This window comes from Prunus dulcis, chromosome 6 (assembly GCF_902201215.1).
Source record: "Prunus dulcis chromosome 6, ALMONDv2, whole genome shotgun sequence".
Classification (NCBI taxonomy): Eukaryota; Viridiplantae; Streptophyta; class Magnoliopsida; order Rosales; family Rosaceae; genus Prunus; species Prunus dulcis.
The window spans coordinates 19,445,278-19,461,282 of NC_047655.1; the positions used below are offsets into that span (position 1 = coordinate 19,445,278).

At 35.6% G+C, this 16,005-nt stretch overlaps 1 protein-coding gene and 2 long non-coding RNA genes across 4 annotated transcripts; 2 read left to right on the forward strand and 1 right to left on the reverse strand.

The window, feature by feature from the left end:
- The first annotated feature begins 840 nt into the window (after positions 1–840).
- On the forward strand, positions 841–1,381 carry LOC117633204. Its single transcript, XR_004586582.1, has 2 exons — positions 841–891; positions 1,125–1,381. It is a non-coding gene; the product is annotated as an uncharacterized LOC117633204 (long non-coding RNA).
- A 1,926-nt stretch (positions 1,382–3,307) lies between these two features.
- On the forward strand, positions 3,308–6,749 carry LOC117629971 (disease resistance protein RPM1-like). Its single transcript, XM_034362659.1, has 2 exons — positions 3,308–6,255; positions 6,422–6,749. The coding sequence occupies exons 1-2, from the start codon at positions 3,569–3,571 to the stop codon at positions 6,438–6,440; spliced, it is 2,706 nt and encodes a 901-aa protein (XP_034218550.1). The 5' UTR covers positions 3,308–3,568; the 3' UTR covers positions 6,441–6,749.
- Positions 6,750–11,906: 5,157 nt separating this feature from the next.
- On the reverse strand, positions 11,907–14,861 carry LOC117629973. Of its 2 annotated transcripts, none has more exons than XR_004586182.1 (3): positions 14,612–14,861; positions 12,326–14,437; positions 11,907–11,996 (listed from the first exon to the last, which is right to left on the reverse strand). It is a non-coding gene; the product is annotated as an uncharacterized LOC117629973 (long non-coding RNA). The 2 variants fall into 2 exon arrangements; XR_004586181.1 differs by lacking the exon at positions 11,907–11,996 and having other exon boundaries at positions 12,096–12,966; positions 14,088–14,437; positions 14,612–14,839.
- Between the last annotated feature and the right edge of the window lie 1,144 nt (positions 14,862–16,005).

A 16,005-nucleotide genomic window follows, 5' to 3' on the forward strand; every position in this document is an offset into this window, starting at 1 on the left:
TCTAATTATAATATAGTAATTACGCCTTTCATGATAACCACTCTTCTAAGAGCATTTCCACCAGTTGCCCCTTACCATGGTAAGGGGAGTCCTAGGGCAGCCACTATTCAAGAGCATTTCCACCAGTTGCCTCTTACCATGGCAAGGGGAGTCCTAGGGCAGCCATTATTCACGTGAATAGTGGCTGCCCTAGCCCCCTCCATCAAAATGTGTTTTCAGCAGTTGGGGCTTGCCATGGCAAATACTATTCATTTTTTTTTGTTTTTTTCACAACTTTGTTTACTTAAACAATTAATTTGGATAATATTTTCGGATAATATTTTTTGGGTTCCTATGTGTCAATAATATTCATATCGGATAAGATTTTCAGTTTCAAATTTCAGATAAATTTCAAATTTCAGATACATTTCAAAATTCAAAATTCAGATAAATTCAAAATGTCAAATTTCAGATACATTTCGAAATTCAAATTTCAGATACATTTCGAAATTCAAATTTCTGATAAATTTGAAATTTCATTTGAATTTCAAATTTCAGATAAGATTTTCACCCTCTAAGATTGCGCCGCGTGTCATATCTATCTGTGTACATTTTTCTATAAAACCAGAGGTTCAGCTCATACCTCCCACACCAGTTCTTCTCTACATTTCCATTTCTCAAATTTTAGATTTCATTCTCCATTCTCAATGGCAGACATGGAAGAGGTTTTGGAGAGGCAAGAGCGAGAAACTAGAGAAAGAATGCGTAGACGAGCTGCAAGCAAAAGGGCGCAGAGAGAACTAGATGAGCAACTTGGCATAGCAGTTGCTTTGTTGGAGGAAGAAAACCAGGGTCGCCGTGGTTCACGAGAAGGCCGTCGCTCAAATGTGGACAGACATAGACATTCCCGGGGTAAGAATCTTATGAAAGATTATTTTATCCCACAATCTCTGTACTCTGATATTCATTTTCGAGGGAGATATAGAATGCAATCCCATTTATTTAATAAAATTATACATGATATTTGCAATTATGATGAATATTTTGTTCAAAAGAAAAGCTACAAAAGAAAGTAAAATAAAAGAGGAAAACACAGCACAGCCAACGAACAACATCACATATTTTTTACTTGGTAACTGGTTCAGGTTGTGGGCTTCGAGGAAATTGATCTTATAATATTCAAGAGTAGGCAAGTGGATTCCAACAAAAAAAGAGACAAGGCAAGTGGATTCCAAACAAACAAAAAAAGAGTAGGCAGGTGGAGCATCTGGAATTTGATCTGAAAAATCCGCGAGCAATCCTTATCAGAAAGACTTTTATGAAATGAAAGTAGTATTATTAATAATATTTTCAGTATTATCGGTTATGAATAAAATAATTAACAAAATAATATTATCCCCTATTGCAAGTTGCAACTGATCCGAATGGAAAGTAATAGTTAAAGAAACGGATTCCATTCTACCTCAAATTATTGGAAATTCGTACCGATTTTAGATTTAAAAATAATTTTTTACTTATTAATATAGCTGTCAACATTTAATTAATTGAGTGGGATCCGTTAGGGACCGGTATAATAGAAGATTGTCTCACACTCCTAATTTGGTACTATTTATGGGAGCTTGAGCAAAATACATATACATCTTTTCTTTTTGGCTTTGGGGTATACAGATAGAGACATAAATTTCTATTGAGAAGTTGGGTTTAATTCTCAAATTTCTATTTAACACGTTTGTCATTGAATAAAAAAGAAAAATCTTGCAAACATATCTCAAAAACCACGTTGTTACAAACAGTCATTAAGGGCAAATGTAATTGCTACAAATATATTACATAAACCATTACTGGACAAATACAGTTACTAAAAACACATAAACGTTTGGCATGTATACTTGTTCTACAGGTAATGTTTGTGATACAAACCTGTTGTATAGGTATAGTTGGATATTCTACCTGTCCTATAGACTTAGGTTGGTTCATAATCTTTTTCACGACAACAGCAAGTAATCTTGAAAAATAAACCTTATAAGCCTATAAGGTACAGGTACATCAACCAATACTAATAAACGGGAAGAAAAAACGCAATCAAATTTGACCTACAAACAACAAATATGAAAAATAAACCTTTCCTTACCTTCACTAGTAGTTATGCTCCAAGTCAACTATTTTCCACCCCATATTCAACACTCAAACTACCTCCATTATAGACACATGAACCTAACGAAAAAAAATAGATAAGTTGAATACTTCATAGCAAACTTAATGGAAAATAAATAATAAAAAAATCTGACTGTAACACAAGTAATTCATTCCTAATTTGGAATTTGTGAAAATCTTCATTAAGGAAGTCAAAAATCAGCAGAGATTGGGTAGAATGACCATGATTGTAGGAGACAAGCAGATTGTTGGGAGGGGTCGGTTTTATTCTATTTAATGGCACTAGAAGTAAATATCTTAAAAGGGATGGACAAAGGCATTGCTTACGTGTCCATTGGATTATTTGGTGGACTGCTATTGAGGAGCCAAAATTGACGCACTTCATCCATTGTATTTTAATGAAAATGGATCTATATCTAAGAACTCTTAAAGATTATTAATAAAAATACATTTACTATATAAAAAAAAATGAAAGAAAGAGAGGAGTTCAATGAGGAGGAAGATGAGGGAGGCTCTAAATTCTTCAACAAGAAAGAGAAGTTTCTTTTATGAAGTTGAAAGCATTGCTCAAGATGTAATTGAGAGCTTGTGAATATGGTATTTTGTATAGAATGTTGAGGGATTAAGTGTGTAATTGGTGGATTTTGGGCTCTAGATGGCTATTGTTGAACTCCATGAATATATTAGTGTACTGCTTTTAAATTTTTCAAGACCCTAAATGGAACAATTTCCAACAATTTATAGATTTGTTGTATTGTAGCTATTAAGTAATTCGTTTCTTTGGTAAAATATATAGTTTCATCTCTGAGTTCTTTTGATTCCTATTCAGTTGGGTATAATTGTATCTTTGTGGAATTTGACAACTTTTTTTTGTGTGCCCGAAATCAAGTTGCATATGTTAGCTGTTAATTTGTTTGTTTGTTTTTTTTTTTTTTTTGTTGGCATTACCTGTTTAACCAATATTATATGTGGAGTAATTGATTCGGGTAACTTATTATATGTTAGAAAGTGGACTTACCCATCACAGCACATGGAGTACACATCCTCACATGCATGGGAGAATGCGCAACAATTGTTTAATCAACGATTTCTAATTATTAATTGATAATGTCTCTCTCTCTAGGGCCGAGAACTCGGGGATTTTTGCCATTCCTAGGTAATTCCTTTTAGAACTTGATTTTTTTTTTTTTTTTTGATGAAGTAATTCCTTTGAGAACTTGTGACCGACAAAATGATGAAAAGAGATGGAATCTACTTTTTCGAGTTTTCAGAGCAATAATAGAACCATAGCAAGATCTCTCTCTTCTAGTACATCTTATCTTCTCACATGTATTTTGATTTTTAAATTTTGTGTTTCATCCGGTTGATTGCTCCCCAGAGTTAATTCTAGATGTGTTGTTTTGATTAAGCTAGTATATACCAAAATAAGGCCATTATGGAGTCTGCTGCAACAGACCTCTTCATTGGAAAATTTGTAGCCATTCTAGAGAGTGAAGCAGCCTCCATAGCGGGTGTTCGTGATCAAGTTGATGAGATTAAGCAGGAGCTGGTATTCATGAAATCCTTCTTAGAGGATGCTGACGGTGGAGAGCAGGCACACACACAAGTAGAGAAAGCGTGGGTCGCAAGCGTTCGAGACTTGGCCAATGATGTTGAAAACACCATTGATGAGTTCATGTATCGCGTGTACGAGCAGCGAAATGGTGGTCGATTTTCCAGGTGGATCCACAAAACCATTCACTTTCCAGGGCACCTTTGGTATAAGCGTCAAATAGCCAACAAGTTACAGAAAATCTTGGTGGCGATTAGAGCTATTCCAGAGAGAAATCAGAGATATCGTGGTGCTGCAGCTGTAGAAGGAAAAAGCACTTCTGAGGATATTCGGAGATGGGTGCAGAACCAAGCGGAGTCTTCTCTTTATCAGAAGGAGGATGAACTTGTCGGGATTGAAGGCGATAAGAACATGTTACTGGGATGGCTGATGGATGAAGCGAAGCACCAAAGTGTTGTGTCCGTGGTCGGGATGGGAGGATCAGGGAAGACAACTCTAGTTGCAAGGACCTTCAAAGATGAAATTGTAAGGAGGCATTTCGAATGCTATGCGTGGATTACTGTTTCCCAGTCTTATGTGATTGAAGACTTACTTAGAAGATTGATCAAAGAATTCCACAAAGAAAAGAAGGAAGACATGAATGCCATGAGTTATAACGAATTGCTGGAGATTTTGGTGAACTGCTTGGAGACTAAAAGGTACCTAGTTGTATTGGATGACGTGTGGGATGTCCACCTTTGGGAGAAAATAAGGTTTTCATTTCCAGATAAACAACTTGGAAGTCGAGTCGTGCTTACAACTCGAAGAGAAGACATAGCATCCTCTTCTTTTGGAGTTGAAAGCCATGTTCACAAGATTCAACCGCTGGAAAGGAGTGATGCCTGGGAGCTCTTCAGCATGAAAGCATTCTCAAGTTATCAGAACAAATCTTGTTCACCTGAACTTCTGCCTTTAGCTCGGGAACTTGTGGAAAAGTGTGAAGGCCTACCACTAGCGATCGTAGCCTTGAGTGGTCTCATGTCTTCTAAGAAGTCACTTACAGAGTGGAGCACAGTCTACAACAGCTTAAATTGGCATTTAACAAACAATTCTTTGTTAGAACCTATGAAGAGCATCTTGTTGCTTAGTTTCAATGATTTGCCATACAGATTGAAGCAATGCTTTCTATATTGTTCCCTTTTCCCAGAAGATCATGTGATCAGGAATAATAGGCTCATTAGATTGTGGATCGATGAAGGATTTGTTGAACATGTCAAAGGGGTCACACCAGAAGAAGTTGCAAAGGGCTATCTTATGGAACTCATTTTTCGTAACATGCTACAGGAAAGGTTTGTAATAGCCCACCCAGCATGTAAGATGCATGATCTTTTGCGGGATATTGCTCTGGCTATAGCAAACAAAGATAAGTTTTGCGCTGTACATGATGGGAGTGAAACAGTAGAAGAAACTGGGGCACTCCGTTTGTCAATTCAAACAACTAATGGAGAAATTGGATCATGCACAGGTATATCACGGCTCCGTTCATTTCTCGTCTTTGCCACTGGCGTATCCTCATTCTCTTTCTCAAATAAATTACCTTTTGACCTTAAATTGTTGAAGGTTCTAGATTTGGAGGATATCCCAATAGATAATCTGCCAGACGGAGTAACGAGCTTATTCAATTTAAAACATTTAAATTTGAAGGGAACTCTAATTAAGGAGCTTCCAGAATCCATTGGACAGCTCCGCAACCTTCAGAACTTGAACATCATGTCGACAAAAATAGAGGCACTTCCAAGAGGGATTTCCAAGTTGCTAAACTTACGTCATTTTCTTGTGGGGAGTTTGATGTCCGGAAAGCTAGTTGGGTTAAGAATACCATCAAGTATTAGTAAGATGAAGAAATTGCAATCTTTGGCATATATTGAATCAGAAGGAAACATTATTAGACTTATTGGAAGTATGACCCAGCTTACGTTCCTTGGCATTACAAATGTGAAAGAAAGAGACGAGGAGGACCTATGTGCCTCAATTCAAGAGATGAAGGTCCTTTCCCGCTTGCTTTTATTTGCAGCTGATGGAGAGGAATTTCTTCGAGTTGACGCATTGTCCTCACCGCCTCCCTACCTTGATAGACTTGACTTGATCGGCAAACTGGAAAAGGTACCACATTGGTTTTGTTCACTCAACTCTCTCGCATATTTGAATCTGCGTGGGTCCAGACTTGAAGAAGATTTACTACCTCATATTGAAGCGTTACCCTCTCTACGTTCTCTTTGGCTTGAGAATGCCTCTGTTACGAAAGAGTTATGTTTCAACAGAGGCTTTGTGAAGCTTCGGCATTTGTGGTTTTGGGATCTCGCATTATTAAATAAGATAACTATAGAAAAAGGGGCGATGCCAAATCTCGAGTTCTTAAGCATTGGCCGTTGCTTGACATTAGAAACATTGCCACAGGGTATTGAGCACCTTACTAAACTGCAACGATACAGATTTGATAATGTTTCAGAGAAGTTTAGAGAGTCCATAAAAGAAGGAGGTGTGGATCATCCAAGGATGCTACTCGTCGACGAGAGATGTAAGAAATATACGTAAGTATCTTTTATCCTTTCATTGACTTTCCTAAACTTAATGATTTGGAATATTGCACTTGTGTTCAAGAAATTGTTCTCGTTCACATCTCTGTTAATGGATGTAAAGCCATATAAATTGTTTGTTAATTACAATATTGCTTTTGTCTTTTTATATATTTTGCAGAAACAAGTCCTGGGATTGAAGATTTTACTCGTGAGTTTTGGGGTGGGAACTTGTTCGTCTTGTTTTGACCCCAAGAGTGATCTAGATTGGCTTCTTATTTGCTCTTTTGAAAATCAAACAATACCCAAGTTGATGTTCATAAAATTGCAGTTGATGTTTTTGTGTGTTTTAATTTGCATGTAATAAAATTCGAGTTTGCATCTGTCACTTCAACAATTGGCAGATGTATGTCGATGATTAGCTTTTAAGATTTGGAACATGGATTCTTTTATATTCGGCGTGTTTTTGTACTTTCTTCTATGTTAATTGTGTTTGTACTTTCAGGTTTTTTTCTTTGGGGTCAGATTTTGTACTTTCAAATTGGCTAAATAAATAATACAGAATCTTAATTGCTTTCTATGACACAGGAATGTCAATGTAGCAGTATCTCAAACTAATTACGCACTCTTATGTGGGGAAACTAAAACACATTACAATGCGTGATTGATTTGAAATACCGCCACAATGACATCCATGACGCAGGTAAGTTTTTCATCTTCCTTATCCATCCTATTGAGTAACCTGTTAGAATCTTCTTCCCAAAGCCGGCTCTTCTGCAGTGGTTGACCTCCCCCTGCCCCCTCCCCTCTTTCTCCCCTAATTGTGACAAAGTTGCGCTCAAATTTTTTTATCTTCTCCAAGGAATGAAATGAAGTTTTTATTATTTTTTTAATCAAACAAAACTATATACATTTAAAACTTGTTTGACAAAGGAAATAAAAAGACATTCGTTTTAGGCAGTAGCCGCTTCCCACGTGAAACCGTATGTGGCGGGCTAATAACGGTTTTAATCGAAACTCCAGAGACTCCAATTTTTCTCACACAGACAAAAACACAAATACAAAACAAACACTCTGTTTTCCCTCTGATCTCTCTGCCTCTCAGAGCCATGCATCAAAGAATACGACTCGAGCCATTTGCATTTTGTCAAATTGTACGTTTGATCTCGCCCTGATTTGATTTTATCAATTTGCAACAAAGATTAGCTATTGTTGTTACAGCTAGATCATTCACTGTTTAGAATGTTTAGGTAACTATTGTTGATAGCTGATGTTAATATGGTATTTACCTGAAAGGCAAAGTGTCAATTTGCAACATATATTTCTTCCTATTGTTCTCTGATTCATTTTCTCTTTTTGCTTGAGATTGTAATATGTTGATAGGCTGTCATGTTAATTGGTTTTTCCGTAAATAATGTGATCTAGCTAGGTTCAGTCACTCATGGGTTAGCAAAGTTATAAATAAATAAAAATTGAAAAAAACAAAAACAAAGCTCTAGGTAACCATATTTGGAGTAACATACAAAAGCTCGTGTAAAATAGAAACATTAATATTATATAGATATAATTTTAAAAATTCAAAAATAAATATAACATACAAAATCCAAAAAAATAAAAATAAAAAGTAAAGGAAACACATGCACTAGCACTACAATTCAAACATGCATGAATATTGTCTGGCTTTCTTGTTTTACTTTCTTTCTTTTTTCCCTCTACATATTTCAGCCCCAATGAGTTTTACTCCTTCTGTGTGTGGTTGAGGCAATTATAGACAATATGCTTTCTGTCTTTGGCTCCCTAAAAAGTCAAGAATGAGCCATGCCTTTTGGTATTACTTAAACTGATACTGTGTCCAGGATTTCAGATTCTCCATTCGATTGGCTATTCCTTACACATGTATGTTGTTATTTAGAGAGAGAGAGGGAGGGAGAGAAAGGCAAAGTGTACAAACTAGAATAATTGATATCTCTCTAGCAATCCAAGCATTGAGTGTTGGTCATTTGAGCTGGTTATATCTTGCTCTCTGGCTCTGGCCTTTTACTAAATCAGGCTCTTTTCTTTTTGTGTAACTTCAGAAAGAGAGAAGACGATCTTCTAAGAATTAAGTAGGATTTTCAAAACCAATTTTTCAATTTGATCCCTGCGCTACATAAATATAAAAAATTAATACCTATGCTGTGATGTTTCTTGTATTTTTACTTGTATGTGTATGGATTATTCACGTTCGCATTGTCACATTATGGATTTAGTTTTGAAGTGAGAATCTTACTTGGATTTCTCGTAGACCACCTATGTAATTCAGCACAACCTACTACCGTCTAGTTTTCTACAAGCACAAGCTCTTGAGATGAAATCAAATTTATCATATGAGTTATCCCTTATTAATTCACATGTTAAAATATGAGGGCATTTTATATGTCATGAACCTAGGTCATAGTCAATGGCTGATCCACCTAAGGACTAGTAAAGGCTATTGCCCCTACTCACCCTTCTTCCTATCCATGATGAAGTTCCTAGAATCTTTATTAAAGATATGCTTGCGTATGTTGCAATGGGGCAAGGTGTTTGATAAAAGTCCTCTGAGAGAACATGCAGATGCAAAGTTGTGCGGGCAGCTAAACTTCATATGTTCTTTGTTTAAATTGACATACCAAAACGAGGTCGTATCTTGTTACTTGTATATAATTCATTCATATTTGAAGAATATTGAGCATTGGAATTTTTGGTTCTATTTTGGAATTCCGCAGTATTCATGTTACTTAGAAAATATTTTGGACAATAAACAACTAATTAACCATGATGTCCTCCTTTTTCCTTCTCCAATGCACCGACCTTTCCAAATTATTTACCACCAATACTTTATGCCGGCCATCATGACGTTCGAACCCATTCCAACATTATTATTAAGAATTAACATCAAATAATTATATTTGACTCAATCATATTTTCTAATTATAATATAGTAATTACTCCTTTCATGATAACCACTCTTCTAAGATATACGAATTCCTGTCAGTTTTATTTGGCTGCTTATGTGCAAGAGTATCTCATGTTCATGTAAAATAACTTAGGGTACACATTACGCCTACCTATTAAAAGACAAGACTCGTGATGATAGGATAGGAACAATGAGTTGAACCAATACCCCAAAATATAATGACTATCACGAGGATTAGGTAACGTGGTTAGCTAATATGATTAGAAAATATGATTTATCTAATCACTTCTTATAAAGTTTTTCTGTGTAGGGAAGGTTGGAAATATATATATATTTTTTTCCAAAGTTGAAAGATAACTTTATTAAAAGTGGATGGAAACGTGAATTGGATTATTAGACGTTGATTTCTCTTCTTTAGACAATTGATAAATTTGGTCCTACTGCCCTTCTAGAAAGCTTGTGGATGACTTGATTTACTCCAAAAACACCTGCTACATCATTAATCTTAAATCATTACATAGAGAGTGCTGATGGAGTTCTTGTGGAGGCTGAGTAGGTTTTTTTATTATAAATATTTATTTTTATAAATAAATATTATTTCATTTGTGAATATGTATTATTAGTTTTTAAATTTATTTAAATATGGTGTATTAGGGTATTTCTAATTGTTAAATAGAGTGTACTTAGTTAAATTTATATTTTGATTGAAATATTATGGTGTACTTAGATTATATGATATACTTTAATTTTAGGGTTCGTTTAGCAACACTCTTTATCTAATCACTTCTTAAAAGTTTTTCTTTGTAGGGAAGATTGGATTGTTAGATGTTGATTCCTCTTCTTTAGAGTAGTTCAAATTATCGTCCAGTAAATTTTGACTATATAAAATTTATTTATTTTTTCTTTTCGAAACTGTATTCAATTTCCTTACTTTCAATCCATCACATTATTTCGTTGTGGGTCAAATCCCTAAACAAATTTCAAAACTTGATTGGTCAGATTTTATGGCAACTTCAAAATACCTCCTATTTTTTGTGATTTATTTGTCAAGTGGAATTCAATGCCAATTGGTCTTTCACTTATTATAAGGTTTTGAATTTTCCAATACTTCAAATTGAATACAAAATAATCTACTATTATCACCACCAAGGATTCTTAGGTATTTTGGGTTCTATTGTGGTTGTTTTATGGAGGAGGCGACTTCAGCGTAGTGGATATGAACATGGTTTGCTCTATGCAATCAAGGGTGAGATATATTTGAGGGTGTGGATGTGAACATGGTTTGCTCTATGCAATCAAGGGTGAGATTTATTTGAGGGTCGCTCTCTTGTTCACGCGAGGAAAGTCTTGATAACTAGGGTTAGGGCTTCTTTAGTTTTCTTTACTCATTCTCTGTGCTATCTCTTTCACTTTTCTATGATTGTCTCTCTGGGTTCTTCTTGGTGTATTGGGTACAACCTTTTTTTGCTCTTTTGTTCTCCGCGGGGTAGCTGTGTCGGATTCCTTTCTGGGTTCCCAAGGAGGCAGTTGCTGGTGAGGGGTCTCCATCTTAATACTATGGAGGTGATCACTGCCTCTTCTGCTCAAGGGGATGACAAGTATGTGACACCAAACGGGAATTAGAAAAGAGCGGAAACTGGCGTTAGGCATCTAATTGTTAGTGGCATGGCTTTTTTTGGTAAGTGCAGTTTTTGTATTGAGGATTTTGTTGACAAGGTGAAGGAGACCGGCCTCGAGGAGTCTCCAAGGTCTCCCTAATAATTCTCCTATGGAACGTTCATAGGCTTGGCAACAGATGAACGTTCCTACTATGAATATCTTTCTTCGGAAATTTTCTTCAGGCTAAGAGGCTAATCTTGATCTCCTTTGCTTGTCAACTGGGGTTCTGGATCAAGAAAATTGAAGATGGCGATTGGTGTTTGGGTGGATCTGTTATGATGCTCACAATGCATTTTCACTTTGTACGAAAAACTATGATGCTATTTTTAGATCATAGGAGGCTTTCTTTAATAGTACCTGTTTAGTGATGAGATGTGTTTCAATGGTTTTGCTATTGGGTGATTGGCTGGTAGGGATGACAACGGGTCAGGTAGGGGCCGGGTATGACAATACCATCCCCGTCCCAGCTCTTCATCCCCGCCCCTGTCCCAAACCCATCCCCATTTAATAGGTTTCGGGGAATCCTCGTCCCCGTCCCCGTCCCCATCAGGAGACTATCTCCCGTGCCAACCCCCAATCCCCAATTTTTTTTTTAAAAAATATTTTGCATAAAAAATATTTATCATATATTTTAAAATTAAGTTTCATATTAAATTATCATTCAACACATCCAAATTAACTAGAAAGTTCAACTCAATTATTCAAAATCACATCAATTCAATTTTACAAAACAAATATATATAATCTTCATCATGATCATCTTACAAATTTTGGGGGATGCGGCAGAGGGGGAAAGCATAAATATGTAAACATAAATTTTCATTGGTTGCAAGTTGCAGATGGAAACATGATATATAATAGGGAGCTTTAGTAATATACTCAAAATAGGGGCAGAAATTATATTTAAAAAAAACCCTACATGAAATGCACTTTAGAAACATACTCAGAAATCATTTACTACATACAAAATGAGTGTTGAATTTCCTATAAATTACATAACTACCACTAACTAACTTAAAAGAAGCTCAATACAAAAAACCCAAAACAAGCCCAGCCTATATTTTTTTTTAAAACCCAAACTTAACTATAAATATAAAATAAAATAAAAACACGAAATTCAAGGGCATGTCCCCACGACCCTTCCTTCTCCATCAAATCTCTGCAAATCATGTCATATAAGTACATTGTTAATATCATGTTATAGAAAACATTGTTAATACCATTTTATAGAAAAACATTGTTAATACCATTTTGTCGAAAAACATTATTAATACCATTTCATACCCAAAAAAATACATTGTTAATACCATTTCATACAAAAAGACATTGTTAATACCATTTCATACCCAAAAAAGTACATTGGTAATACCATTTCATACAAAAAGACATTGTTAATACCATTTCATATTAAAAAAACATTATTAATACCATTTCACATTAAAACAAAAAACAAAAAAACCCAACAAGACATTCGATTGCAGAAACCACCTCCAATTGTCTATAGTTTCACCAGATATAATCGCAAAGGCAAAAGGAAATACTTCTACAAGAAAAAAAAAAGTAAACTGTTAATACTATATCATAGAACTATCTTCCTAACAAAAATCACATTATGCATATCATAAACTTCAAGTGCACAGCTATATATAGAGCACGCTATGTTACTGAAAATCTGTTAATATTATGTCATAGAAATCAACTTAGTTGCAAGGTATAAACAGTTGTTATACTATTCATACCATTTACTGGAAGTTAACAACTACATCATTTCATTTGCATAATCGATACGATAAAAGTGTACAACTCCATACCACTCAAAATCAATTACATTATTTCATTTGCATAATCACTCCAGATACCATAAATATTGAATCGGAGCGGCTCCCACACATACTGCTCATTATCATTGTGCTTGGTGGTAACAATGACCTTATCTCCAAAATATGAGCCTTTAGAAAACAGTTGTGATATATATATATATATATATACACACACCCAAATGACCTGCAATGAGACTTCGCCAACTCAGAAACTTTCAACCCATGAATTCCTTGCTCTAGCAGAACTCTAAACAATTCACCCTTCAAAGTACCAGGACATAAACCGTACTTCACCATAAGGCTCATTTCCTAGATAACAGAAGATTCAATTTGAAAAACCAAATTTCACATTTATAGATAGGTTTATACAACAACAGATAAAGCTTATTAATTGTAGAACATAAATAAAACCACCATAAGAAAGTAAATAAAGGCTCCTGCACATGTTAGTCATTAAAGCAAATAATTCCAGAGACAAGCGGAGACAAATAAACATATGCTCAACAGTTGTTATTCAGGAATGCACGATAATGCCAACAAACAAAACTGAAGAAACTATTTCCTTTAACATTCAATCACTACATGTTATATGTAAAACCTAAAATTTCTGATTTAGGTCCTTAAGTATGGAAAATGAATCTATCCAACTGGGGCTCTGCCCCGAGGTATAAACAGATTATTCGGGGTAATGACAGATTTGTTATGTGAATGGAAAAACCTTTACTGATTCCACCAAATTGACAGCCGCCTATATATTTCCACACCAAATTTCGATTACCCATTGAAGTCTCAATTTTTCATTTGTTGGACTAAAATGGCGGAACCACCTACGAAGCCATGAGATTGATTGGACAAAGCTACAACCCAATTGGAATATGGGAATGTATTGGACAAATGAACCCCTCCCATTCACATAACAGATGGCAAAGCTCTACTTGCCAAATTGATGCACGGTTTGCAATCAACTCTTCTGTGCCTTGAAGTTTCTGGCTTATTTTTTATTGTGACCCAGAACCTAACTAACCCATTACCCATAGTATACAGACAATTTTTTCACTTTTCAAAGCCAAGGTCGTCCTTTTGGAATTTGGATAGCACTTAACTTGCAGAATACAAATCTGTTGATAATCAAATCTCATAACATCTCTGCAAGAACAACCTATGACTTCAATCTATGCAATGAGAGCGTAGATGAAGAAGAATGGTAAGAGTAATGACAATGAGAGACCATTAGGCAGTATCAGCGAGCACAAAATAATTATTCCAAGCTTTTAGAGGTCGTATAATCATGAATAAGAAAACAGACCTCATAAATATGAAAAAGCAAATGCAATAATAGATAGAACGTATGACATCTTTCACGAACGATGTCCTATATTTGTAAAAGAACTTAACAAAATCAGGCCTCCAACAGCTTGAAATTCACATACCTTGAACAGTTTCTTGACAATCTCTGGAGAAGAATCCCAAGGTTGCATACAGAATGGCTGTTTCATCTTCACAGAATTTGGAGGAAACTTGGCCAGCAAATCTAAAATCTCAAAATTCCTTATCCACAGCTCAAAATACTATACATGCAGACACATACATATTACAGCATTTCATTTTAGCTTCCACAAGTTTGGGCCTTGTTGACGGTGCTGTTACGACCGTCGAAGTTCTGGTCTTTCATATCTTCGATCGCTTCTCTCATGGCGTTCTCGTTGCTGAAGGTGACGAAGCCGAAGCCGAAGCCGAAGCCGAAGCCCCTGGACCTCCCGATCTCACGTTCGTTGATGATCTAGAAACACAAAAAGAAACCAAATCAAATCAGATCCGTCCGTCAAAACGAAAACGCTGGAGTATAATCAAACAAATACACAATAATAAACAAAAAATGAAAAAGAATCGATCGATAGAGAAACATAAGATCAAGTAGTAGAGGTCAAACGACCCTGCGATTCGATGATCTCACCGAATGGAGAAAATGCCATCTCCAGCGCATCATTGTTGGTGGCCCAGGCGAGCCCTCCGACGAAGCTTAGAATAAAGAGATTGAACAAAAACTGAGGTGGAAGAACAATGATGAGATTGAAGTGGAAGAACAAAAACTGAAAATTGGGGTTGAAGATAAAGATGAGAAACCGGATGTCGTGAAATGAGTTCTGATCTGGTGTTGATTAGAATTCTAATTTTACGTTAAAAGGGTAATAAATGTATTTCATCTTAATAATTAAATTAAAAAATATACAGTTATCGATTTTTGAGTTTATTTTAGGTGTATTTATATACATTAAATAATATATAATATTTTTACAATTTTATATCTAGGAATGAATATTTAACTAATTTTGTATATATAATACATGTATACACATTTATGTTTATTGTTTGTGAAGGGTATTGGCTGTGGGGCAATAAACACCATTCAAGTTGGTGGGGCTGGTGGTCAAATCACCAATGGTAAAGCCGAGAGAGAGAGAGAGAGAGAGAGAGAGAGAGAGAGAGAGAGAGAGAGAGAGAGAGAGAGGGGCAGACAAGAGAAGATTAGGAAGAAGTAGGAGAGGTTAACGTAAGGTTAAATATAAATATTTAATTAGAAGTAGGAGAGGTTAACATAAGGTTAAACATAAATATTATAATTAAATATTTATTTATTTAAATATAAACAATACATTTTCGAGTCAGGTTGCCCAATACCCGTTGGGGATTTTTCAAGTTTGGCTGCTAGAGAAAAAAGAGAGAGAGAGAGAGAGAGAGAGAGAGAAGGGTGCAGCTAGAGACCAGAGAAGATTAGGAAGAAGTAGGAGTAGGGATGGCAACGGGTTAGGTAGGGGCCAGGTATGACAATACCATTCCCGTCCCCACTCTCAATCCCCTCCCCCGTCTCCGAACCCATCCCCGTTCCCGTCGGGGGACTATTCCCCATACCAGCCTTGAATCCCTAATTTTTTTTGCATAAAAAATATTTATAATACATTTTAACATTAAGTTTCATATTAAATTATCATTCAACGCATCCACATTAATATGAAATTCCAAAGAAGATTAGAAAAAATTAAGAGAGGGATGTTAACTTAGGATTAAGCAAAAATATTATAATTATATATTTATTTATTTAAATATAAACATATATTTTTGGGTCGGGTTCGGGGATGGGGATGCCAATACCATCCCCTCCTAATACCTGTAGGGGATTTTTCAAGTTCGGGGATCCCGGCACCCGATACCCTTTTGAACCCAAGATCTCCCCTCCTTAGGGTCGGGGACCCGCCCCCGAGGGGATTTTTGCCATCCCTTAGTAGGAGAGGGAGGTTACCTTAGGGTTAAACATAAATATTATAACTAAATATTTATTTATTTAAATAT

Bases quoted from the DNA above. Each gene is read 5' to 3' on its own strand.
- LOC117629971 (XM_034362659.1), top strand. From the start codon at position 3,569: ATGGAGTCTGCTGCAACAGACCTCTTCATTGGAAAATTTGTAGCCATT.